Source organism: Citrus sinensis, chromosome 7 (genome assembly GCF_022201045.2).
Source record: "Citrus sinensis cultivar Valencia sweet orange chromosome 7, DVS_A1.0, whole genome shotgun sequence".
NCBI lineage: Eukaryota > Viridiplantae > Streptophyta > Magnoliopsida > Sapindales > Rutaceae > Citrus > Citrus sinensis.
This window is the reverse complement of record NC_068562.1, coordinates 26,679,051-26,704,625: the sequence shown is the minus strand read 5'-3', so window position 1 is coordinate 26,704,625 and position 25,575 is coordinate 26,679,051. Positions and strand designations below refer to the sequence as shown.

Genomic DNA, 25,575 nt, shown 5'->3' with positions numbered 1-25,575 from the left:
TTGTCCACGCAACAGGTTCATTATGCACTAACCGGATTCAAAATTTTGTTGTTACTTGTTAGGTGATGCACTTTGAAAGATGTGATTGCCGTTTGGTATTAAAAAAAAAATGAGCACCATTCACAAGGAAGAAACAACTTCTTTTTTAATTCAAAATTAGAAGGAAAATGAAAAAAGAATGATTTACCAACACTCAAATTAATGGAATCAGAAGGATCATTCCATGAATGACTCTGCGCAGACGTGTGTGGGTAATTGTGGGAAAGAAAGCGATAAAAAAATTAGATTACTGAAACCAGTTTCATGAGAAAATTTTACTATGAACAATAGCACAGTTTTCTTCTTCAAATCGGAATTTCTAGATTAATATACCTGCCAGCTCAGTATCAAAATTTTATGATGATTAGAGATCAATCTAAGCTCTGAAAATCTTTAAAATACTCATGCCGGAGTGCTTCACGAGCTGTAAGTCGTTTACTTGGATCCAAGCAAAGCATTCTCTGGAAATATACAGAAAAATGCATGAAGTAAAAATAACGAATCTCCAAGCAAATCATTTTCAATTGCCTGCAATTATATACAGCTACAAGTTCATGCAGGCTACAAGAAATCACTTCTGATGCAATTCATCATTTGAAATGTGAAAAATTGAAAAAGTTGTGTATGCACATAAAACTATAACTTACACGCAAAAGGTCAACTCCATCTGGTTCAAGACCACCAACTACAGTAGCCAGGTCCTGCAATGCATTAGGAAAATTCAGTAAGTCTTATTTAGTTTGAGGATAATTTTGACAATGATACAGATTTCATGTAGGAAAACTAAAGGATGGAATGCATATTAGAAGTTAGCATTGTATTAGTAATCATAGTTAAGTACATGACACAATATATCAATAAAATTTATGTTATGTAATAGCTGTGTAGTATGGCGAGTAGAGTGTCTATCATATTACATATAAAAAATGAAAAAGAAAAAAAGGCTTTTTATAAAGTCCCTCCTCAATATTCTATTTCAATATTTTTGTGTTCTCAAATGATATGTATAAATCAATTATTTCACAGGATCTATGGTGCACAAAAAATTGCTAAGTGTCTTTTCAAGGATAGAGAAGTACAGAACCCTCATACCTTTATAGGACTTCTATTAGGTTCAAAACCAAATTCTTCAGAGAATGAAGTAAATCCGGGCAAAGTTTCTGAATCTGGTGTCCCCATGATGCTTCATTTAAGAAAGCAATATTAATAAGATTTAGTGCCTTAGGAGGAAAATAATTGTGCAAAAAGATTTATATTATATACCTGAAAATTGCAGCCAGTAAACCAGGAGCCCACCTAGAGTGGAACAAACGCTGATGGGTCACCATCTCAGCAAATGTACAAGCCACAGCCCACACATCAACTGGAGTTGAGTATCGGCCAGAACCAAGTAGGCGCTCAGGTGCCTTGTAGCAGAGACTTCCTCCCTAGGAAGAAATACCAAAAATATCAGAAACATATTGCAGGCTTGCAGCTAACACTGGAAATGGAAAGAGTAGATATAAACAAAACATATTGCTGTGGTTTGGCACTAAAGCTAATGCAATTCAATTCTTGTGGACTATCAAATACTAATATCTCTTATTGTGTCATTACAAATATTTTTTTTTGGTATTACATTAAGTAAGAAAACAGAAACATGACCGTCCCCACATAGAATAGAGTTACCAAAAGACACATATATGATGTGCATGTCAAAGGGTAAAGTTCTTCACCATATCATTGAAGAACATAATTTTGAAGCTGGAAAAGTCATAAAGTGAAAGTGTATGCCAAACATATTATATGTCAGCAATTTTTTTTTTTTTTCATCTAAGTATCAGTAAATTGAACAATGGAAACAGAGTAGGGTGTAAGTGTGCAAAAAACTCACAAGCTCTTCCCTTTCTATATTTATAACTTAACGAATGGATTAAGGGTATTTAGACTCCATTTAAACCACCATCCAACAGCATGTTATTTAAAAATAAAAAACAAAATAACTCTAACAATATCAGATGGGAATGATACCACAATTAGCAAGTTTATCACTAAACTGAAGTTAGTAAAATGCAAACTTTGATACCTTAATCGTATAATTTTCAAGAGGAACATCAATTGGCCTTGCCAACCCAAAGTCTGCAATTTTAACAATGTCTTTACTGCGATCTATCAGAAAATTCGCTGGCTTCAAATCCCGGTGAAGAATTTCCTGAGAATGGCAATACGCAACGCCATGAAGAATCTGATGTAGATACTTCTGCCAAGTCAAGGTGAAAGATAAGATCGTACAGTTAGTTGTGTCATCATGGCTATAAAATTCCTGTAATATCGTGTAATACTTTAATCAACATATACAAGATGACTTAGGGTATAAAGGGCATATCAGAAACTCCAAGAAATGACTCAACCACATTTCCTCACAAACATTTGATATAAGCAAATAATTATTTATGATCAATTGAAATGCAAGTACATAGTATTTAAAAAACGAAATTAAACTTCCATAAAGTAGGTCATTTTAAAACTTTCAGCAGGTTATTCCCATGAAACTGCTATCATTTTAGTGACTCTAATTCTTTGTTAGCCTCACGGAGAAATTTCAAATTCCACTTAAAACAAATGGGCATAATTTCATTTTCCTCACAGAAAAGTGAGGACAATTATGCTCAGATAATGCCAAGATTATTGAGAAAGAGGTGAAACTTGGTAAGCATAAGCTGATGCAATAAAATCCCAGTAATATTACTGCTAATGTTAGCCATTTAAGAGGAAGAAAACATTAACATAAACTTTTTTCCCAAATATCTTGATCAAGAAAGAGAGGGGGAAAAAACAGCACCCGAAGAGAAAAGAAAATTATTTTTTTGTCTGAACTACACAAAACTGAAAATGGCAGAATGATAATACCCACTTTTATTTTTAGTGGATTCTTAGTAACTGTTGGTTCAGTCTTCATGAAGTGCAGTAAATCAAAGTCCAAATTCTCGAAAACAAGGTCAATGCTATCTACACTGCTCCGTACATTAAGCAACCTGCCAAAAAAAAAAAAAATCACGAAGTTGGTTCATATAAACTCTCTCAACAAATATGTGTTCTTGATATTTGATTCAACCCTGGGACTCCAAATAAATACATTAACTACTTATAGCCAAATTGTGGAGCATTACATCCAAACCACTGATGCATCAAAAACTGAAAACAAATACTCAAGACATTGATATGGATTTGAAATGTAGATAGGTACAACAGATGGGAAAATGGACAGCCAAGTAACTTAGCTTAGGGTTCAGTAGCAAACTACTGCTGGACCACAAAAGACTGGACAGATGAAGCTGCTCAAAATGGGAAATTATGGAGAATAAAGTGGCAAGACAGTGGAATTACTTGCATCACAAGCATATGGACCCTATTATTTCTCAACTTCAATGGACCATGCATAGTGCCAAATAATCCAATCTGAAATCACACGTTGAGAGGCCCTCCATTTTGTAGTATCATTTTAAGATGAAAGAAATGTGAAAGACCCAGTTCGCAGTACATTTGCATTCATAAACCAGTCCCATGCTTTCAAGATGCACCTTTTTTAATGCATCAGGTGCTTAAGCTACCAACAACATCCTGAGATATTCACCATTGCCATATGCAAACTCGGACCAAAATGCATACACCAGCCGTTAGATTCTTCCCTATTTTTTATCACAAATCCTAACCTAAATATTGTTTAAGAAATCCCCAAGTTTAAAATATACATTTCTAGATTGATCCAGCTGTCACAATGGATTTTTGGCTCTTCACATCATAAAGTTTTGGGCACTGCAACAAAATGGTATGAGATAGAATGACAAAATAGAAACTAAAAGCTGCTTCTTAGGACTATTCTTCGCATGAAGATAATCAATTGTTTAACCAAACCTCAGTATGGTTTCTCATAAATTTGCACATGAAAGGTCTTTTCAATGTTTCATTTTCAATGCAAATCATTCCAAGATAAAAGAAATAACAATGATATCAAAAGTGATTACCTAACAATGTTTTCGTGCTTCAGCTCTTTCAAAAGAGAAACTTCTCTGATTACTGAGCTAGGGACACCTTCAGATGGATTCATGATTGGGATCTTCTTCACGACTACGGTATCACCTGTCAAAGAGTCATGGGCCCTGTGAACCGCACCATATCTGCCTTCTCTTATTACCTCCAAGAGCGTGTATCGCTTGTACAGACATTCCATCCATCGAATATGTTAGAAAAAGATGATTTTCAAGAAAAAAAATTAAACTAGATAAAAACAAAATCAGTGTCTCTACCTTGTTCTCCATTTGAACAGCTCAGAAAAGCCCCACCAATCAAACTAACAAAGAGTAACTAAAGATGCTGATTCATGAAAAGAGTTAACACTATGGTAACAAGATGAATTAACAAGTTAAATAAAAAATCTATAGTAAATAATGTATGGGTGTACTTGAACGGATGCAAGAAAGAAAGAAATGAAAATAATTTCAGCATGCTGATACATTCGAAAGAAAATTATGAACTAGCAGAATGATCAATCAACAAATAAAAATCAATAAGGAAAAAGACTCAGCACCAAAATTATCAATCTAGAATCTAGCTAAAACAAAGCTGTAATTTCCTTCTTTTTATTTTTCCTTACCAAGGAAGGGAGTGGAAAAAGTAGTTTCCTTTTATGATATATTGGATGCTAAAGAATATTATGAAAAGGGAAACTTTGGTTAACACCTACAATTCAACAGGTTTATGCTTATTATCTGCATAAAGATAAAACCTTTCATAAAAATGTAGAACAGATTGTGCATTATTTCAGGACTTTCAATGCATTATTCCCCACAATATGACAGACCAGAAACAAACCATTCAAAACAATCTAAAGAAGATCAACCAATCAACAATTAGATCTACATATGAAGTATCTAACTGATTGTGTGAATGCTCAGTTTCTTTCTCTGCATCTAGATTAACAAATTATTTATGCAACAAAGGAACTAAAAATTGCAGTTTTATTTGTTGTGTCGTCAATGATTCGTTAGAAAATCCTAGACTTAGATAACAAGGGCCAGAAAGAAGATAAGGAGGGTAATATTACAAGCCAATGTCCAGTCTAATCTTTGTGCATAGGCTTTAATTTTACAGTTCTCACGTAGGATGAAATGATTTTTTTTTTTTTTTTAACTTGAAATAATGTTCACAAGAACAGTACTCAATTCGCAAGATTTTATCAACCAAATAAATAGATAAAAGAATTCATCTAAAAGCTACGATCAAGAAACTCAACAAAGATTCAATATGAATAGCTACAGTCAAAACTTAAATTAAGTGATTATTTTACTCTTGATTCACTTTCTTTAGAATAATTTTCGTAACAACCAAACAGATCATTAGAGAAAACTAATTAAATGATTCTTATCTAGTAAACTTAGAATACAATTACAGCCTAGCCATTGATGTAATTCAAAGCATATACAAAGGAAAACAGGATAGGGAATGTAAATGTAAGCATGGAAACTTTCTCTTTGGTTGCCAAGAAAATGAAAATTTTCTTTCCATTTCTTTTCTCGGCAACCAAACAAGACTCAAAAAGAGATAATTTCCAGTACCTGTGGCTATGTGTGACCGTTAATCGCCAAAACGGAAGTGAGAAGTAAGCTGTAGGCTTATAGCGATCGAGTAACTGTATCTTTCGCTTAAAAGCGAATTTTTTCGATTGGGCGCCAAAATAAGTAAATAACCAAAACCGAGTCTGGAAGTGGGCCGATAGGTTCGGGTCGGGTATAAACTTATACACGTGTCACGTTTTCCGGGTCTATTTCTAAATAAATCAGCACCATCGATGGCGGATGCACACTCGACACAATCCGACGGTTTAAGATGAAGGAAATGCAACTCCTGAGAAGCATGAAGCCAGTCGTTCAACAGTCTCCTCACCTCAAAGGCTCAAAAATCAGAATCCCAAACGAACCCTAAACACGCTAAAAGCAGAAACCTCCAAGAAGAAGAACAACAGCTGAGGTTCTGATTCCGATCATGGCATTTGCTTCTCGCCTCGCATCCAAATCCAAACAGGTATATTTCTTTCTCGCTATTCCGATCTGGAATAAGAACATATCCGTATCCTTGTACAGGTATCCGTTATAATTAACCTAAATTTCGATTTTTTTCAATCCTTATTGTTTATTTCCTTCAATTTATGAAAGAAAAATGAGATATTGTTCGTTGGAGCTCAAGTATCGTGGCATTTGACTCATCGGATCTGACAAAAGAGTTATTTTTCTAATTTAATGATTATTTTTATTGTTTCATCTCGAAAAAAACCTGATTCTTGATTTTTTTTTTTTTGTATTTTTGGTGGTGGATTTTTGAATTTTTGAAGCGAAAATTTGATTATTAGTGGCATATTTATTATCATTTGACCAAAATAAATAAATATCTTTTAAATATTTTTATGGTATTTATCTCTTGTTTAATGCTGAAAATTTTTTGTTTGAAATTGTGCAGCTGTGTAGTAGCCAAGTGATACTGCAACGGCAGCATGCAATTTCAGTTCGTTTCTTTGCAAACGAAGCTGCTCCTCAGGCTCTTAAAGGAGATGGTTAGTCAATATGTTGTTGTTTCATTGTTTTTGCTAGCAAATGTGTGTGTTTTTTATTATGTTTTCTTTGTCTCATTTAATATAAAAGGGATTACAGCTGTTTGTCATTTTGAATTTACTTGGTATGCTCAGGGTTCAACACGATTTCATGAGTTATTTGTGTTTCTAATATTTTGTGGGGATTGGAAATGTGTGACTTTTTGTTATATTTATAAATGGTGATAATGCATTTTGAAGTTCTTATGAATCTTTGCCGCGTTATCTGGGAGTTTACTGAATGTACTTCTGTTTATGTTGAAAAGAGATGTTGAAAAACATCTTTTTGGATGTTAAGAAGAAATTTGAGACTGCCTTGGGGGTACTCCGGAAGGAGAAGATCACCATTGCTCCAGAGGATCCTGCTGCTGTTTCTCAGTATGCTAATGTCATGAAGACTGTCAGAGAGAAGTAAGTTTCTTTTTTATCCTCTCAACATTCATTTTGTTTCATGATTGTTAGCTTTAGTTATTTAGTGCACGCACGTTATAGTGAAATGAGTTCAGGTATTTACATTTTGTTTGTGCTCGATGCCTTTAAAAGATTGCTTCAATTCATCTGAATATTACTTCCATGTCATAAGCATCAAATTTTATTATTCATGGTATAAACTTTAGTACTCTTTGTTTCAAATATTAGATTTAATTAATCCATGGGGGTGCAAAAAAATTGTTTTGTGTTTGTGAGTAGGCGCTTGTCTGGTTCTTGCTACTGTATTACTATTAAAAATGTACCTATTGGTGATTGTTGAATTGACAGCAGAACTTTTTATCTTGCTATAGTCCATGCTACAGTGTGTCACCTGCGCTCTGGAGGTTGTATTAATGCTTAATTTACCTATGTGCAGGGCAGACTTGTTCTCAGAATCCCAACGAATAGCGTATACCATTGAAACACGAACAGCAGGAATTCCAGATGCTCGAACATATTTGTTGACGCTCAAGGAAATAAGGGAGAGGTATGCATTTGTTTGTCTTATAACTACTTGCTTTTAGTGGTATAGCTATAATCAATGTAGTTAAAAAATTCTTTTCTCCTTTTGGTAGAAAGAATGTTTTCTTGCCCATACTTTTATGTTATTCTTTTAAAGTTGACATTTAAGAAATGGTTAAATTTTCTTCCGGCCTGGAATCACTTTTTCACTGATGAACTATCTATGAAGTTGACCACTTGTGCATTTGTAAATCCTCAGTAGTTCCAAGCCACAACTAACTCTTGTTTAGTATATGTAGTTAGACGTAGAATCTCTTACCATTTTTATTATTTTCAGGAGAGGTCTCATTGATGAGCATGGTGCTGAGGCTATGATGATGGATGCATTGGATAAAGTTGAAAAAGAAATTAAAAAGCCTCTTATGAGGAATGATAAGAAGGGGATGGCTCTTCTTACAGCTGAGTTTGACAAGATTAATAAGAAGTAAGCATCATTCCAATAACCTAAGCTTATTTTTTTTACATGTAGTGTGTGTATGTATTGTGGTGATTACATTGCTGGTGCCCCCAGTGAGCTTGGCTTGTCTCCCGGTAACAATATTGCACTTGGCAAGGTCCAATTATGAGCTGCGATTGCATATGAATTAGTTTAGCATGACTGTTTTTCCTACATGAAACTCATATTGGTTTTAACTCAGAAAGTCAGTGTCCTTGTATGCACAAACATTTCTGCATGTGCTCTTGTTTGAATTTGTGCTTTTGGCGAAAGCCATGACCGTGGAAGTACCTTATAAACCTTTGACTAACATTTTGTCTTAAACCTTATATGAATTAGTTTAGCATGACTGTTTTTCCTACATGAAACTCATATTGGTTTTAACTCAGAAAGTCAGTGTCCTTGTATGCACGCTCTTGTTTGAATTTGTGCTTTTGGTGAAAGCCATGATGGTGGAAGTACCTTATAAACCTTTGACTAACATTTTGTCTTTATAGGCTTGGGATCCGAAAGGAGGATCTACCAAAGTATGAAGAACAGTTGGAACTCAAAATTGCCAAAGCACAGTTGGAAGAATTGAAGAAGGATGCTCTTGAGGCCATGGAAACACAAAAGAAGAGGTGCGTTATTTGCCCCTTGCTTACCTCCTTCACATCACAAAGCCTGTTTCTTAGGTGTGGTCTCTAGTCAGTTGGTGAATAGACCATTTAGAGAAAAACCAATTTTTTGTAGTCTTTAATTCCGAGGTAACTGTGTGGATGGTCATTCAGAGTTCTCTGAGGGCCTTATCTTTATTTCCATAGGATTGTTTTGGGTATCTTTTCTAGCAGTTGGTTGATTATCAAATGACTAGAACCTTTCTGCAAATTGTTGCTGTTTATCTGCTTGAAGCTATTGTTTTAGGCTAACATCTGGGAAGCAAAAATACAACATCATACAACATAGCATTGGTGGTTAAAAGATCGCCAAAGGCTAAGATCAGATTGTGAGACTATTAGGCAAGTCTGTTGGCCAGAAAAAACATTAGAATTGGAAGGTTGCTGTTAATAATTTTTTGGTTGTGGAGGCAGGATGCGCCTACTTATGTGAACCCCAATTTTCGGTGAAATATAGGAAGTAATAGTTAAAATAGCTAAGGCAAAGTTGTAGATGCACTGACTGGGTGATGTTGCAATCACAGTTAGATGCATTTGGAAATGGAAAGTTTGTGAATGACACAGATGTAGCTTGCCTCTAAACTGGTCTGTCAATTTCTTAAATTATATTTGATTAGAAATACTTTCAATTGTTTGGAACTGCTGCTTCCTGGTTTTGCTGGTACTTGTTATCCTTTATTGTCTATAAATAATAATTCTATAGAAACTGAACTTCGAATTGATAATTGTCCTCTTTATTTGCAGAGAGGAATTCAAGGATGAAGAAATGGTCGAAGTGAAGTCCTTGGATGTCAGAAACTTCCTTTGAGTCTCTGCATTTACTTTTTACGGTTTTTGAGCACAATGGAAATCAGCAACTTGGAATGTGGAAAATACCATCATTGCTCTCGATTTTAAGAATAAGAGACCATGAGAGAACTGGAATTCCGTTTATCACTGTTTGTGCAATGAAATCGCACATTCGGCACCTTTCATCCTCTGTGTTATTAGCCAGTTTTAATGTATTTAATGGATCGTATTCCCATTGCGCTTTTCCCCAAACGAGCAAAAAATGGACGGATTGAGTTTCTAATAACCCTGGAAGATAAGTATTTGCTTGCCACATTGAGTTTCTAATAAAAGAGGTTACTTGAGTTTAAAGGTTTTTGGTTGATGTTTCGGTGAATCGGTACTGAATTTTCATGGACGCTGTGTACCGTACATTCTGCTCAATATCAAAATCCACTGGGTTTTTTTTTTTTGCATTAAGATCCTTGCAAAATCGAATGCTCGTACATTTTTGTCTTTTAACCACTGGTTACAATTTAGATCATCAGGTAATCCTGGTAGTTTACAGTATTTCATAATATGGATATCATCAAATGATGATAATATTAATGAAATCTAATTATTTAACGGTGTTCAGACTTGTGAATTGTGATCCCATGAACTGTTATCGGTTCTAAATAAAGAAACAATATGAATTTATTATTCTATTTTCATTATTTTAGATAAAATGTCAAACATGCATCTACAATATATTCCATCAAATGTCCATTCAAAGTTTAAGAAATACTAAATTGGATCGTATTTTACTAATTTTTCAAAACAGTTTTCTCCTGAAAATGTTCCTAACCTGATCAACCATAAGTGTAGAAGAACATTAATGAAAGGTTATAATTAGTGAAAAGAAGTCGTATAATTCTTGAAGCTTCAAAATAGAAGAGAACACAACTCGAACATATAATTTATTTGATACTCATGCTTGTGAAAAAAATAATAAATAAATAAATTAGATAATATGAGTAGTAGTAAAGGACTCTGGATCTAAAATCGAGTGGCCAATTAAGTAAAACTACTTAAAAATCACTCAATTAAAATTTCTGAAGGAAATTGCCGCGATACATCATTTCGGCAAAAACACAAGCTATTAATTAATTCAGTTTAAATTAAACTTCGGAAGTCAACAACCATACAATGGTCCCAAATTTCAACACCCTTAGCCACAGCTTTCTTTCGATTAACTTGAGGGTATTGAGGTGCAGTTACCTGCATAAGTTTCTTGTGACAGGCACTCCCTGCAGTTATAAGCTCCTTGCAACAATCATCACAGGCTTCCTCATTTTTGAATATGCTATTAGCAATATTTTCACCACACTTTTTGCTTAAATCTTTCCCACATTCCTCGAGATCCTTAATTGCAAGAACCGATGAGAGCATCACCAATGCACTAATTATGAAGAAATATTGAATCTTGATGACTCCCATTTCGATTCTATTTTAACATGTACTGTAGTTTTTATAAGTGCTATTTTAGATGAGATCAAATGAGGCTCATTTATAGACTATGAGAAATGAAAGTTTTTACTATTTTTAGAACTCTTATCATTTATCGCAGGCTAATTGGGCAGCTATAATGCATATATAGGTTGTTTTATTTAAAGCTCATCTATTTAATTGTTGTCTTTGACGAATTCATATGTAACACTTTAAATAAGTGGTAGCTATAGAAGGGTCTTTTGTTATCCACCTTTTAACAAAATTAGAATGACCTTTTAGTTGCATTTTTGCTGCAGTACAAGTGTAAATTAAACGAATACAATGGGTTCTGGTGCTCAAAAGATCATTTTCATTAGGATACGGTTTAAACTTTTTTGTTGAGTTTGTATTCTTTCTGTTTTTAATAACTAAATGACTACGACTTTGTTAGACATGTATGTCCAATAAATTGTTTTCTGAATTTAAAAATTTATAGAAGCATGTTAACACGAAAAAGACAAGTATAATAAGTCAAATCCTCTCATCGTCATGAGCATGTACAGCTCTATATATTGTGCTCCTTTTATTTTGGATTAAAATCTGTTGTTCTCAAGATTTGAAGAATTCATGTTGCTTTCTGCTTAGGATATTTGAGTCATATTAAGATAAAACTTGGCCCCCAAAGATTTGATCAGGGCCACTTTATTTTACTCGTCACCTGAGTTCGAATCTTGAGAAAAGTATGAGATTGAAAAATTGATTTAGCAGAAAACTAATTAATTATAGTATCCTTCAGAGATAATTCACCTCTTACATTAATATATATTAAATGTCCCATTTTTAGTACCACTATTTATAAAACTTATCGCAATAATATTAGTTAGAGATCCCAACATTCGAGTCTCAATTAATGCGACGACATATCATGTTAAATATTAATTACCAACCTAATGTTTCAGTTACAAATAAGTTACTACATTAGTTGATACTCAAATGCTAATGCTTCATGATTTATTAGGGACATGACTTTGGTAAACCTAAAGCTTCAAAATAGAAGAAGATTAATGCTACACTTAAGAGTTACATAGTTGGAATCAATACATAATTTATATACCGAGTTATGTGAGGTATGACGTGTCATTCACTGATAAGTGATGGAATGAAACTATCACATTAACAGTAGACAAATAAGCAAAGACAATCGCTTGAGATGCAAACTATGTAAGCATCATTATTCTATTTAGATATATGCACGTTGAAATCATTGAATTATTGCAATGATTTAGGTGGAAGCACATTTCTAATTTTGAATTTGATAGCAACATTGACACAATGGTTCCAAAGTCGAACACCCTGCTGCATGGCATCGGAGTGATTCATTACTTGGAAGAGACTAGGCAATGTTACCTCCACAAATCTCCTATGGCAAGTGGGTCCTGCAACTATTAGTCTCATGCAGCATTCATCTGAGGGCTCAACATCTTCTTTACGGTTGTGCATAATTGCATTGAAAGTCGCCCCACATTGTGCGGTTAAAAATTGTGCACATTGCTCTAACAAATCATGAAGTTTTGCTCTCAGTGGGGGCAAAGCCACAATCTCTTCAGCTGCAAGCACTGATGACGATGAGAATATGATGACTAGCCCACAGAGAAGAAGTAATAAGGCAATTTTGATGGATTGGTGGATCTCGATGCTTATTGCCATGCTGCCTTTATATGTATGCTTTATAAATGAGGCTCATTCATTTATAGGATATGAGAAATGGAGCTTCCCCAATTTATAAAACGTATCATAAGCTTATTATCCCGGAACGTTTTGTATGGAGCTCATTTACTTAAAACTTTAATAGCGTGCTGTTAGTGTGAATGTTCTTTATTTTAAGATTTTATTATCAATAGAAATTGAATAACACATTCTCTTATTAACCAAGAAGGTGAGGATCACAATTAAACGTCTAAATTTTAAATTTCAGTTTACCCCTTTATAGATTGATATATTTCAAATCCCTTAACCGATTGAAAACATCCATACACTCACATTTATCGTTCTAAAAAAGAAGCCTTGGATTGATGAAAAACATTTTATCTTGATGTTTTCAATAGGTTGTAAGGTAAATTCAAGTACATCAATTTATTTGAGTAAATTCAAATCTAACCCCTCTCGTCGTACTAGAAAGTCTAGAATGTAATTATATATATATATAAAAAGAAGCACTATTACGTACCACTGCCAGATTGAACCCAAGCCTTATTTATATTTTATAGCTGCAACATAATAATAATAAACCAAAAATTGAATAAAAAATCAAACATTTTCTTCTAATCTAAAAGCAGCCGCCAGCATGTTATTCACTTGTTGAAGGAAAATTACACAGATTACAGTAAACCGAGGGCAAAATTGCACATATCGATTGATATTCTAAGTTTAGTTAGTAGAACAACAAAAATAACCAACTAATTCAATCTTTTGTGCGTCTAGTCTATAACTAAGATTTACGCTTTTTATTTGATTTGGAGCCGCTTACATCTTTGTTTCGCTTTTTCCCACTTTGGTGACTCTCTTTGTGCTTTGCGGGCTTGTCAATTTTACTCTTGCTGGATTTCACACTTATAACCCCCCCAGCGGCAATCTTTCCACCACCACTTTGTAAAGCCTTCTCTAAATCGGCATTCTTGTCAACAATGGCATACTGTTGAAGAAGCTCGGGATTTAACAGTCCTTCCATCTTCGTTTTCATTCCCTCCTACAGATGGCGTCTCATCAGTGGATTTGGTTTGGAATGGACAAAGAGAGAGCTTGAGGAAAGAAAATAAGGAAAAGAAACAAAGGCCACAGAGTGAAGAGCTCACCTCAAATTGCTCTGCACCATCATTCAGATCCTCATCCAAAGAGATATTGTGAGGTTCAAATGCTCCCTGAAAGCAATTTTAAAAAGTCTCAGTAAGGGTGCTGAATTATTAATGACTAAAGCATTTCAAAGAAGAAAAACGCAACAAATCTTGATTCTAAATATAAGGATTCTATACTTTTTCCTATAGACACAATTAACCCACAATTTTCTAAGTACCTTTCAGGTTTATGCGATTGGGATAGTCATTGATTTTGACTAAATATACTGACAGATCCACTAGTCACAACTCAAACAACCTTACATAATTCCCAGTGAAGCTTTTCACTTCAGATTTTCCTTAATCGATGTGCCAAACCAGGAGAAAGTACAATAAGCCCAAACATCAATCTACTGTAAAGGCAATAGTGACAAGGTGGCCGCTCAACTTACTTCTTTCAGTCTAGGAGGAGCTGTTTTAATCTCCTCTGAAGAAATTTCATATAAGTAGTCAGTAAGTTTTGTCATGACCTTTCTGAATAGCACAAAAATCCGATCAGCTTCTAGCTTCATTTGGTCCTGAAATACGGAAGTTCAATTAAGTATCAATCAATGTCTAAACATTATACATAATAAAATAGACACCAGGACAACCAGTGGGACGTCAGTATGAATGCATAAGGTTCTCAAGAAGGTGAGAAAACTGATTCATAATGTTACATGATGCAAGCAAACGGTTGTCTATGTGCACAGAGTTATTCCAAGAGTCTGGTGAAAGCAAACCTGAATGCATGAGATGTCTTGTCCCAGCATGCCAATGTAAAGCAGTACAGCAGCCTGAACATATGAAAGTGTAACTGGAAGCTTCTCTTGAAAATATAGATGTGCCAGTCTTGGAACAAGGTCTAGGATCTGGAAAAAGATGATAAAATAAGGGCCCCAGAGTCATAATCTAGAACTAAAAGAGAGCCAACACTTTTAAATTTCTCACTGCTGGAACTAAACAGCAAAGACAACATGTTACTGCTAATTTGAACTTTAGTGATTGATTGCATCAGACCATCAGTTAAACTTTTGCAAGATCTTTAATCTGTAGTTTCATAACAATAATAGGAAATAAAGAACCAGTTTCTTATTAAATGGGCTTTATATCCTACAAGTACTGATGCCATAGCCATATAATCCAAACTGTGTCACTAACAAAAATTGTAAGGAAAACCAAATCCAAAGGTTGAGGTCCTCAAGGAAATGTTTTGATCGAGCAGTTCAGTAGATTATTTAAGTGCAGATGCCATTTTATTTATCATGTATCAATATGACGTGTGTCGTTTTATGAACAATTCCAAAACAAATACATAATTGTCATCTAAGAGATCTTACTGCATAATGCTCAATAAGACCATTTGTATAATCTTTCAGCCGCAGGATATCATTTGCTGAAAAAACACCAGTCAATGACTTCAAAAATTTATCTGAGTTGTCCTGTCTTGGGTCCAGTTCTTTAAAGTTGATTTTAGGGTCCAAAACACTGGAAAATTAAGATTGGAATGAGAATACTTCACAACCAAAACTAATTTGAAGAGGGTAAAGATATAATCCTAACCTCATTAGAAGCTTATAGTCCATTCTCTGTAACTTGTGTTGCACGAGCAGCCAAAAGAATCTTTGTTTGAAATCTAGGGGCAAGAAGCAAAATATAAAGCTAGGTACTGAGGATACCAACCGAGAAAAGAAAAATATACAGACGAAGAAAACATCATTGTCAAAAGTGGCCTCACCTCGGTAGAATGGACCAAAAAAGCCCCATTCATCAGATTCATTGACTTCGATATCTTCACTATGTAATGGTTTCAAGACCATACATGTATGTTCACCAGTTACCGCATTCTTTGAAGGAAAACAAGAAAAGTCAAATTCCACACTAAACATCCAAAGTTCCAAACCAAGTAGCACTGTAAAGCGAGAGGCCAAGAGAAAAGAAAAAAAGAGTGGTAAAAGGAGCATCTTAACTGCATTCTGGGAAACATAGAACGGAGCAAATTTATGCTTCCTCCAAAAGCGGAAAAGGTCTAATGTAAGCCCGAAGGAGACACCAATGTAATTGAGCTTCTCTGGCTGCCGTTCACGAAGATGTACTAGCAAAGGAGGGAGATTCGTCTTAGGCTTTATATTTTCTTCAAGCAATGAAACCTGCAAGCACAGTGTGTACAAGGCCAGAAAATTCAGATATACTGCTAACATAAATACCAAAAGAAAATGCCAGAACACTAATTCAAACCCAAAAGACATAATACTAATAGCTGAAGCCAATCAGATGCTTATGGTCTGTTGACCGCCATTTTATTTCAAGATTTATCAGATGATCGGCCAACAAATGAATGTGGGTAAATAGCGGTTTGAACAAAGAATCAGCTCTCAAAGCTTTATTTAAAATAAAAAAAATTGTAAAATGGAGTATGAAGCTGGTTCTCTAAGTGAACCTTTTTTGCAGCTTCTGTAACTCTAACTTCTGGAGTCTCCACAGTATCTTCGACGTCTATTTCAGAAAACGTTGTCAACTGTCCTTCATAGTACCTGTGGACACTATACTTGTAAATGGCTCCCTCCAAAACAGTTTTGAAATTAAATTGTTTTGATCATATTAATACAAATAACAGTAATTTCTTATTTTGATTGTAATATGTACCCCAAAAAAATTGGATGTCTTATCATGTAACAAATTAACACGAAATAGCTCTCCCCAAGTCATTTCATATTCCAGAAATAACTGCAGTTCAAATTCTCAGGTCATTAATTGTTTTCCCCCTTTCAGATGTGGTGGTGCAATGGACCAATTTCCCTTACATTAAACACACAGAATTCTTCATGACTTAATAGCAGTGAATAAGATCGACAAATATTAATGGGAAAAGAAAACCTGTGAACCTAACAAACCACATTTAATTTAGACATTAACAATTTTTCACAAACAATAAGCACAGCAGTAACTGAAAACATTTAAAGATGGCACTACACACCATGCAAATGCAATATTTGCCACCATATACGACACCTCTAGGGACACTGCACCTTTTTTCTGTTTGAATCATTTTCCAAATATCACTTGCAAATGAGTAATGGATGATGTTTTATGCATGTTCTACATCTGTCAGGTCTTATGAAACATATAACGTATAAACAGACACCTGGAATGAATATTTTATGGTTCTTCATTTTCCTTCCTCCTATTTCAGGGGATTATTAGAACCCAAAATATAATAAATGTATGTTTTTAAAGTTGAAATCCATCACTCCTGCTCCAAATTCCACCAAATCTCCCCAGTAAACTGGTATCAATTTTCAGGCTGGGACACTTGACAGACAACCCAATTTAATGAACTCATGGTGATTAAATCTTAGCTTGCTAGTCAGTATCCTTGTTTAGAAGAGTAATGTTATGGCTACAAATTATTTTTGTACAACCGATGTAGAAATACATGATTGGTTGAATGAATATATAAAATAAAAAAAATAGATCCTGCGGACCAAGTGATGTCTTGATTAAACCAGTCATATGATACCACATCAGTTTGTACAAATAACTCGTACAAAAAGTTCCTAGATGTATCATTACTCTTGTAAGAATATTGGCCTCATCAATTGTTATAATCCATCACAAGGAAAAAAAGCATGACACAGATAAGCAGAAAGTACCAAAAATATGACCAAGGATGACAAAAAGAATAAAGTTTCTCCCTTTCTTATCATGTACATAGGGTGAACATACTCATCAGATTCTCCGCAACACTTATGCATCCTAGTGCGAGTTCAGTGATTTATCTAGAAGAGTAATAAAATGAACAAAAAGTGAAAAATGCATGTACCTTGTTAAGAGTTCCACAGCAGTAGAACCATATCCAAGCTGCAATGGCCACATATTAAACAAAGTAAAATAGCTTGACAGGAGCCTGCAAGTAAAATCAAAACCAAAAGTATCCATGAAACAGAAAATTACCCTCATTGCACTTGGATGGGTGGCAATGCGTACGATGCGAGCACCTGAAAGACTTGGAAAAACTGCATCCCTGAATTGCTCAGAGAATTTCCATGGTATTTGGTCCCCAGAGGGTTGGTGTCCCTCGCTGAAACTTTTAAGTACAGATCTTCGAGAAATCTGCCCTTCAAGACAGACCTGTAAAAAGTTGCATACATAAACATATTCATTCATACATGCATGTATACTGATATACATGGATGTATATGTAACACATGTGTACATGACAATCATGGAAAGTTGCTAGTTAAAGGTCTTCTAGAAGCTGTCCCAGCATAACTTATTTATAAAAAGGGAAACGCAGAACTTTTGACAAGGGAAATTTGCTAACGACACTTCTATGGTTTTAAAGACAGCCACTCTGAATTTAAAAAGTAGTAGAAAGCTCAAGAGCATTGCTGATACCCACACAAACTGACAGACTTGAATACTTGACAGCAGTTTAGTTGGCAAAATTACAGCATGACACTAGGCAGGGAAAACAGGCAACAAGATATAAATAATTCAATTTCATACATATGTGAAACTTGATACCATATTTTTTCCTATTTCACTTTTCCTGCTTTTACACTCATTTTGTTGTAAAGCCAATTTTCTTAAAGATATGCACTTGGATCAGAGAACCCCACACACTACAGTTTAGTTGGCAAAATTACAGCATGACACTAGGCAGGGATAATTAATCTGTTTTGTGATGTAAGAGTTGCAAACCTGGATGACACAGAGGATATCAGGAAGTTGATTTTTTGACTCATCAACAGGACCTGTGAACAGCCAGTTAGGATGAGAACCTCAGGTTGGAAAGGTAAATGAAACAACTAAGAACAAAAAGAAAAAAGAAAAAGGGAAAAAAGGTGATATACCAAGTAACACAAACAAATGGTGAGCTGGAGCATCGGCCATTAATTGTAGATCATTGGGTGAATTTTTATAGTGAGAAGAAACATATAGTGCCATCATCCGCTGCAAATAATAAGAGATATAAGTGCCAATTTTATGTTAAAACAAAATAAACATTTAAGTATAAGGTAATTACCTGCAAAAATAACTCGCTTTCTTTATGGTAAGAAAATAGTGTATCTCGATTAACATAGTAAAGATCACACTCACTGGGAGGAGGTAACCTAAATGTCAAGAGAGAGGAATCAATAAAGATAATGAAAATGCGTTTTTGATTTAAGACAGATCATAAACAATCCAAGCCAAACCTGTTGATATGGGGTATGGAATTCATAACATCCAGGCAAAGCAACCCGTTAAGCCAAGACTCTATCGGATCTCCAGGGGCATATCTAATAGATTCACTAAGTTCTATCTTTTTGAAAAGGCATCCTGCATTTAAGCACAATTGAAAACTCAACAAATTTAGATCAAGGAAAAAAAGGGTAACATTTGAATACATGTTGGCAAAATATACCCAAGCTGGAAAGGTTTCTTGCAAACCTTATGGCAGGCTGTAATCTTTATGTATTGATAAGAAACAAAAGAAAGTTTATTATAAATATCATATTGTTAACTAGTATAGCACAGCCTTCATATGTATCACAACATAGTATACAACAATTGTCAAGAAACTATAAACATGTGCCATGACCATGCTTTATACATTACAAAGCAAATAAGAAAATAAAATTACATAACAAAGATCATTCCTCACATTTTAGGATCTGATTTGAAATCTTTGCTGAGTTTAAAACACCCCCAAAAAAAAAAAAAAATCTCACAGGGTTTTTTTTTTATTATTAAAAAAAAAGATGGTACATAGAAATTATCAATTTGACAAAGGAATTCTCTTTATTTACTTATTGGATGGGAGTTAGGGAGAAGAGGTGCATTAATTTGGTTCATCTAACACAACCAACATGAATTGTTGGACAGCCAAACAAACATAATGAATAAGTTAAGTCTGGTTCCATGCTCGGAAGCTCCTCTGTATAACATCTATGACGTGGTGAAACTGCTATCTTTTATTCTAAAAATGCATCTTTAAAGGTCCATACTCCATGTGCATCAATTTAGCCATAGAGCTAAAAAAGCTAACTAAAGCTCAAATATACCGTGAGCAGAACCCTCGACACCCTTTGCAGGCATATGGCTTTGCTGTTCCAATTGGTGCAGAAGTTTCAACGACAATGATCGGCCAGTTCCTTCATAGCTTTTAGGGCAAGAATAAGAAACAAATGAAAAACCTAATGTCAGAATTAAATTGAACCACCCATCAAAAAAAGAATTAAATCAAACCAAGATTTTGGCTCCTGAACTAGGAGACAGTACTGAACATTCTCAAGGGAGAAAATTGACCAAGAATTTGCATCACAGGAACGCAAAGGTAAGCTAAAGTCAATGCATTAGGATGTGTATGGCTAGCCAAACAGGATTGGATAATATAGGAAACGACTAATATAGTATTATCTTGTGTTTGGTTTACTATTGGATTGGATATGAATGCAAGATGAATAATACGATAGAACTAATCAAAACTAATTTAAATGAAAGTCAAATTAAAATATTTTTATATTATCAATTAAAAGTTTATATTAGCCACTAATAAAGATAATTTAAGAACTAACTGAATAACAATTTAAATAAAATATTAAACATCGATGATTTTTTTTTGAAAGAATATTGATGAATATTTTACCTATCATAAACTCAAAAATGTGTAATTTTATATTAATAATTATTTATATCACTAATTTTAAATTTATATCATTAGCTTTTTTTCAAAAGTTCAGATGGGCATGAGAAACCTCCTAGAGGCATTAATGTTATTAGTTATCATATTGACTATTTAATGACCAGTTATAAAATTCATATTTACATTTTTACTCCGTAATTTAAATTTAAACTATGACAGAGAATTTAGTCCCATGAACATGAGATAAACAAAACCAAAGACATCCAAATGATTATTTATCCCATGACCGTGGAATTATATAGTACACTCAAAACTTATAGTAACTTGTTCATTAGACTCAATTAATTGTTTCACAAGATTATCACAAAAATTTCATACCCATTTACTGTAGATGAAAGGAAGACAAGATAAGGACCAAGCAAGGATCTGACAACAGGCAAGGGAATAGCTGCAGCTTCATCAATCACTAGAAGCTCAACTTGGGCAAGCTTTTCATGTTCATGTGGCTCCATATACTGTAAGTCATGAAGAATGAATATGTCAGCAATTTAAGCACACATTAGAATTATTCTAACACAACAGTTATGATATTCAAGCAGTATATCACAGGAAAACATCATCTAATACAAAACAAAAATACGTATGCATTTTTATTAAACCTGAATTGTTTGTCTGTGCTGCCTGTAGATATTGATTCTCACAATTGGTTTCCTGAGATCAGGATTAGAACTTCTAACTATATCATAATCAATGTGTTCCTGAGAATAAAGATTAAGAATTAGAATAAATACAAAAAGGATTCAGAAAACAAACAAAATAGCACGACAATTGTGCTGTGAATATCTAACTAAATCTTATAAAAGAACTCAGTAGACAATGAATCACTTCATGCACAATCACATGAAATTCAACATAACAACTGTATTATGTTGTCAATATCTAACTAAATCTTATAAAAGAACTCAGTAGACAATGAATCACTTCATGCACAATCACTTGAAATTCAACATAACAACTGTATTATATAATCAATATGCCTACTGCAAAACTAATTGAAATTAAAAAATTTCAATGAAACAGATCACAAGAATGGGCCAGCAACTACCCTGCATAACTACAACTTATTCAATGAATCTGGAAGTGAGTAAAGAGCAGTTTTGGTACTACTAATGTTATTCTTTTAATGTGATTTGGTAAGAAACAGACACCATATTATAAATGAAAGCGAAAAACTACAGCTGGTGTGGATGAGCAAAACAGCAAAACCAGAGAAAATTAAGAGACAAACAGCAATGGATCAAAGAAAGTACAGCTCCTAGTTAGATTGGGTGAAAAATTGAAATATCTCCAATCTCATTAGAATTAGATCCCAACAACCAAGCCAGAAAAGAAAAGTGTCCGGTAATACTTAAACATATTCCCAACACTTGATTTTCACCTTCTTTTTCATTTCATGCAATATACATCCTTTCAGTTTCCTAAAAAACCTAAGAAGTCAAATAAATAAAGCTTTTCACATGGTGCAAACTTGATGTTCACTGAGAACAAGCAACTCAATGGCGTTTAGTCTAATTCCCCCATTTATGGGAAAAGTACAACAAGAAGAGCATAGCGTGAGTAGGATGCAAAGGACTTATTTTTAAGAATCATATAAAAGAAAATGCACCAAGGGAGAGGGTACAACTTTACCTTATATTCAATTGCATTGAAACCTTTGCAAACAAATTCGAATAATGTTTTTAAGTTCTCAGGACTGGGCGCAGTCACAAAAATATTTGAATACCTACCAGGATATATTTCTTCCATCAGAATCTACCAAAGGTCAAAGTCAAAACAAGAAAAGGAAAACAATTAATTGTATATGTTCAGCAGATTACCCAGCAGCAATAGCCCCAGCAATTGCTAAACCAAGTGCAGCCGACTTCCCACGGCCACGAGCAGCAAGCAAAGCCACTGTACTACGTAGAGTTTTATCCAAAATTGCATCAAGAAATGTAATGACAGCTTTACCCTATTTCAAACACGAAGATATGATCTCAAATCATAAACAAAGTATTATTGAGATAATAGTCATCCACACAGGAAGAATAAAAAATATTGATACATGCCAATCATTCTCTACCTGATCCAGGGTACTACATTTCTTAATCAAAGGACCAACGGGAAAATCATCACACAGTTGCTCTTTCAAATCCTTCAAGTCCCGTTCTGCTTCTGAAAGCCCTTCAGAGTCCTTCAAGCACCAAACAGAAGATAAAGAAAAAAGTTACATAAAAGCACAAGAACATTTGAAAGTCAAAAACCAATGAACCAACACACGACAAAACAGTCCCTGGTTAACAAACACAATACACAAACTTCATTTTAATTCCCACAATTATAAGGCATGCAGCAAAATTCTTTACACATCCCAAGAAATAATATGTGGATAGGGAAAATAAACTATGCATCAAGCTTCCCAGTACAGCTAAAGTTTAGCTCTTTAAGATACTTTATCGCTGGTTAATCAAGCTCAAACAGAAATCTATGGTTGATTAAAATATCAAACAGGGAAGAACAGTCCCAAAGTTCTTTGATTTGTTAATGAGTGTACTACATATATATATATATATATTTTACCATTTGAAATAAATGAAATTTATTAAAAACTGAAATATATCTTATATTCATAACGAATAATACAACATACATAACCATTTATAAACTCTATAACACGGCATATTGTCATAAACATGCAATATTATAGTTAAAACATAGGAATTTGAAATGAGACATAAGATTTGTTTATGTGATATAGCCACTAAGCTCACAAACAGGTTTGAGCAGTGAGAAGGTTCAGACTTCAACAAACCAAAGTTGAAAACTGATTTGAGCTATGTCTGAGATTAATTGCAGCCTCAAGTTCAATCTGTGTTTAAAAACACACACACACACACACATTCAAACAACATAGTGCAACTCGAGATAAGCTCTTTTACAGCCTTATCCCAGATGGAGTACAATTCAAAGTATTATGACACTAAAAAAGTTTCATCATAGTCAACCACCAAAACAGTCCTGCCATAGATTACCTCTTTAACTGGAACAGCAGTAATTGACCTTATATGAGATGAAATTGGTAAAACATTCAGCTCATCATCCATAACCACACATGCTCTGCAAGATGCAAGTGATAATAGAAAACGTTCATTAAAACGTCCAGCAGCTTCAGAATGGGATTCAGTACGAAATCTCTCATGAACATCCTGACATCAGCAAGCTTTCTATAAGTCTCCATAGTGATAATATGTGTGAAGTATGAAAATCAATAGTACAATAATTACTGAAAGTCATTGTGAATATATATATATATATTGTTTAGCCTAGTGGCAACCCAATCCCCTCCTCACCCATGTGAAGTGGGGTTCAAACCCAAATCCTCGTCTTCAACACAAGAGATTTTATCATCTCAACTAGATAGCATCCACAAAGTTGTCGTGAAATTATAAAGCACGAAGACGAGCATTCAGGAATAATTATTTTTATATACAAGCAGATCAATGAAGTGACCAGCATAAAAATATAGCTAACCTAAGCCAGGTGCTACATTTTCTGAATTCCTAATGGAGAATGTCAAAATCAATTAAAAAGTGCGAATGATTCATACCATGACCATCGTACATAACCTGGTTAAAGAGGAAAGAGATCGAAGCAACAATACAATTAATCCACCACCCTCCACTGTTTCTATCGTTCTAGCCAGTAGATTTGGTGTCAACGCCTCAAAATCCTAAAATCAAATCACATGAAGATCTTATAAGATTATGAGTCAGCAAAATTTGTTAAAGCAACAAGCATCTACAGAGCTTTACCTGTAATACGCACATTCCAAATGTATTACCAAGAATCCTTTCACTATCCTTGTACAAGCAATGTGTCAATCCTCCAGTTTCAAGAAAAAGTTGAAAAGGATCGACTTTCTCAGGATCGAGCAGTCCTCTCTGCATTAACTTCTTTATCTGCTTTTGACGCTTTTTCTTGTGACTGTATAATTGTAATCACTTTGTAATTGTTTCACACACAAAAATTCTAGGGTATGAATCAACAAATGCAACATAAAAATCCAAAACCAACTATATCTCTTTTCTCTCTTTTGGTTTTCGCTATTTTGGCTACTAAACAGAGTCTTGTTTCGGTATAAGGGAACACCTGAGATTACTTTTGGAGAATTTTTTGCGATAGCACTGATCAATTGTTTAAATGCATTTTTGACAGAAACCCACTTTCCAAAATACCACCTCCGAAGTACTTACAGGAAAGCATAAGAAGTTACTTTTCTATCGAAAAGCTGCTTTTGTAAATTTCATAAAAACACTACAAAACAAACATAAAACTGTTTTCGCTATTCGGAAAACCAAAAAAAAATTATTTGTATTGAAAGCACTCCCAATCCCCCAAATGCACCTAAAAATTTGTGTAATATAGATTATAATTATTAAAATTTTAAATACAGAAAATATGAATTGAACTTAAAAATAAGACCTGCTGAGCTCCAGTTTATCTTTGTAGCACCACAAAACAGTAGGCCGAGATTTGACCACCGCTTTGCTCTGCATATAGTGAAGATTCACAATCTGCATAACACAACATGGCACGAAACAACATAAAAGCAAACACAGTTATTAAATCTAACTCAAAGTTATCACATTTTATAACCTTTAAAAAAAATAAAAGCTTAAAATTTATAATTGAAAAAAGAATTATAAAAAAGCGTACCTGGTCGCGAGACTTGTCGCCGATTATGACGAACATGGAACGGTGTCGTTGCTTGACGCCATTTTCGATCAGAGTTCTGATGCGTTCGTCCACTTTCTTCCTCATCTTCTTGTTATAGTATCAATGGATAATGTTTCTTATCAAAATTATAACAATAATAGCAATAATTAAGCAAACGCTTGTGTTATTGAGTCAGTCTCTGCGCCTGCTCTGATTTTAGGGTTTAACTAGGGTTTTTGGAATAACGAGGCAGGCACCCGGGAAAACAAACTAGTTTGGTCAATTATCAGTACGAAGGGTAAAATGGTACCGTTCTTTAAAAAAAAAATTAAAAA

General features: G+C 34.2%; 4 protein-coding genes across 6 annotated transcripts; 1 reads left to right on the top strand and 3 right to left on the bottom strand.

Moving 5' to 3' along the window:
- Positions 1-281: 281 nt before the first annotated feature.
- Positions 282-4,631, bottom strand: LOC107175385 (cell division control protein 2 homolog). The gene is made up of 8 exons (XM_015526804.2): positions 4,326-4,631; positions 4,044-4,231; positions 2,933-3,053; positions 2,105-2,278; positions 1,303-1,466; positions 1,132-1,222; positions 687-740; positions 282-500 (listed from the first exon to the last, which is right to left on the bottom strand). Exons 1-8 carry the CDS (start codon positions 4,335-4,337, stop codon positions 411-413), a joined length of 894 nt encoding a protein of 297 aa, XP_015382290.2. The 5' UTR covers positions 4,338-4,631; the 3' UTR covers positions 282-410.
- Positions 4,632-5,930: 1,299 nt separating this feature from the next.
- Positions 5,931-9,886, top strand: LOC102624633 (probable ATP synthase 24 kDa subunit, mitochondrial). Its single transcript, XM_006464438.3, has 7 exons — positions 5,931-6,099; positions 6,532-6,625; positions 6,928-7,072; positions 7,509-7,619; positions 7,932-8,078; positions 8,588-8,710; positions 9,491-9,886. The coding sequence occupies exons 1-7, from the start codon at positions 6,061-6,063 to the stop codon at positions 9,552-9,554; spliced, it is 723 nt and encodes a 240-aa protein (XP_006464501.1). The 5' UTR covers positions 5,931-6,060; the 3' UTR covers positions 9,555-9,886.
- Positions 9,887-10,669: 783 nt separating this feature from the next.
- LOC107175409 (hypothetical protein) lies at positions 10,670-10,993 on the bottom strand. The gene has a single exon (XM_015526826.1). It carries the CDS (start codon positions 10,991-10,993, stop codon positions 10,670-10,672), a length of 324 nt encoding a protein of 107 aa, XP_015382312.1.
- A 2,286-nt stretch (positions 10,994-13,279) lies between these two features.
- Positions 13,280-25,530, bottom strand: LOC102624913 (RNA cytidine acetyltransferase 1-like). Of its 3 annotated transcripts, none has more exons than XM_006464440.3 (26): positions 25,241-25,530; positions 25,007-25,098; positions 24,337-24,508; positions 24,132-24,254; positions 23,557-23,730; positions 22,608-22,718; positions 22,363-22,496; positions 22,175-22,268; positions 21,145-21,243; positions 20,864-21,000; positions 19,905-20,002; positions 19,056-19,179; positions 18,884-18,971; positions 18,711-18,810; positions 18,559-18,611; positions 17,809-17,985; positions 17,678-17,715; positions 16,295-16,388; positions 15,825-16,004; positions 15,593-15,701; positions 15,418-15,490; positions 15,195-15,342; positions 14,598-14,726; positions 14,268-14,393; positions 13,837-13,902; positions 13,280-13,730 (listed from the first exon to the last, which is right to left on the bottom strand). In XM_006464440.3, exons 1-26 carry the CDS (start codon positions 25,343-25,345, stop codon positions 13,473-13,475), a joined length of 3,102 nt encoding a protein of 1,033 aa, XP_006464503.1. In that variant the 5' UTR covers positions 25,346-25,530; the 3' UTR covers positions 13,280-13,472. The 3 variants fall into 3 exon arrangements, with proteins under 3 accessions (XP_006464503.1, XP_052300315.1, XP_052300316.1); XM_052444355.1 differs by having other exon boundaries at positions 23,557-23,641; positions 24,151-24,254; XM_052444356.1 differs by lacking the exons at positions 24,337-24,508; positions 25,007-25,098; positions 25,241-25,530 and having other exon boundaries at positions 23,557-23,641.
- Between the last annotated feature and the right edge of the window lie 45 nt (positions 25,531-25,575).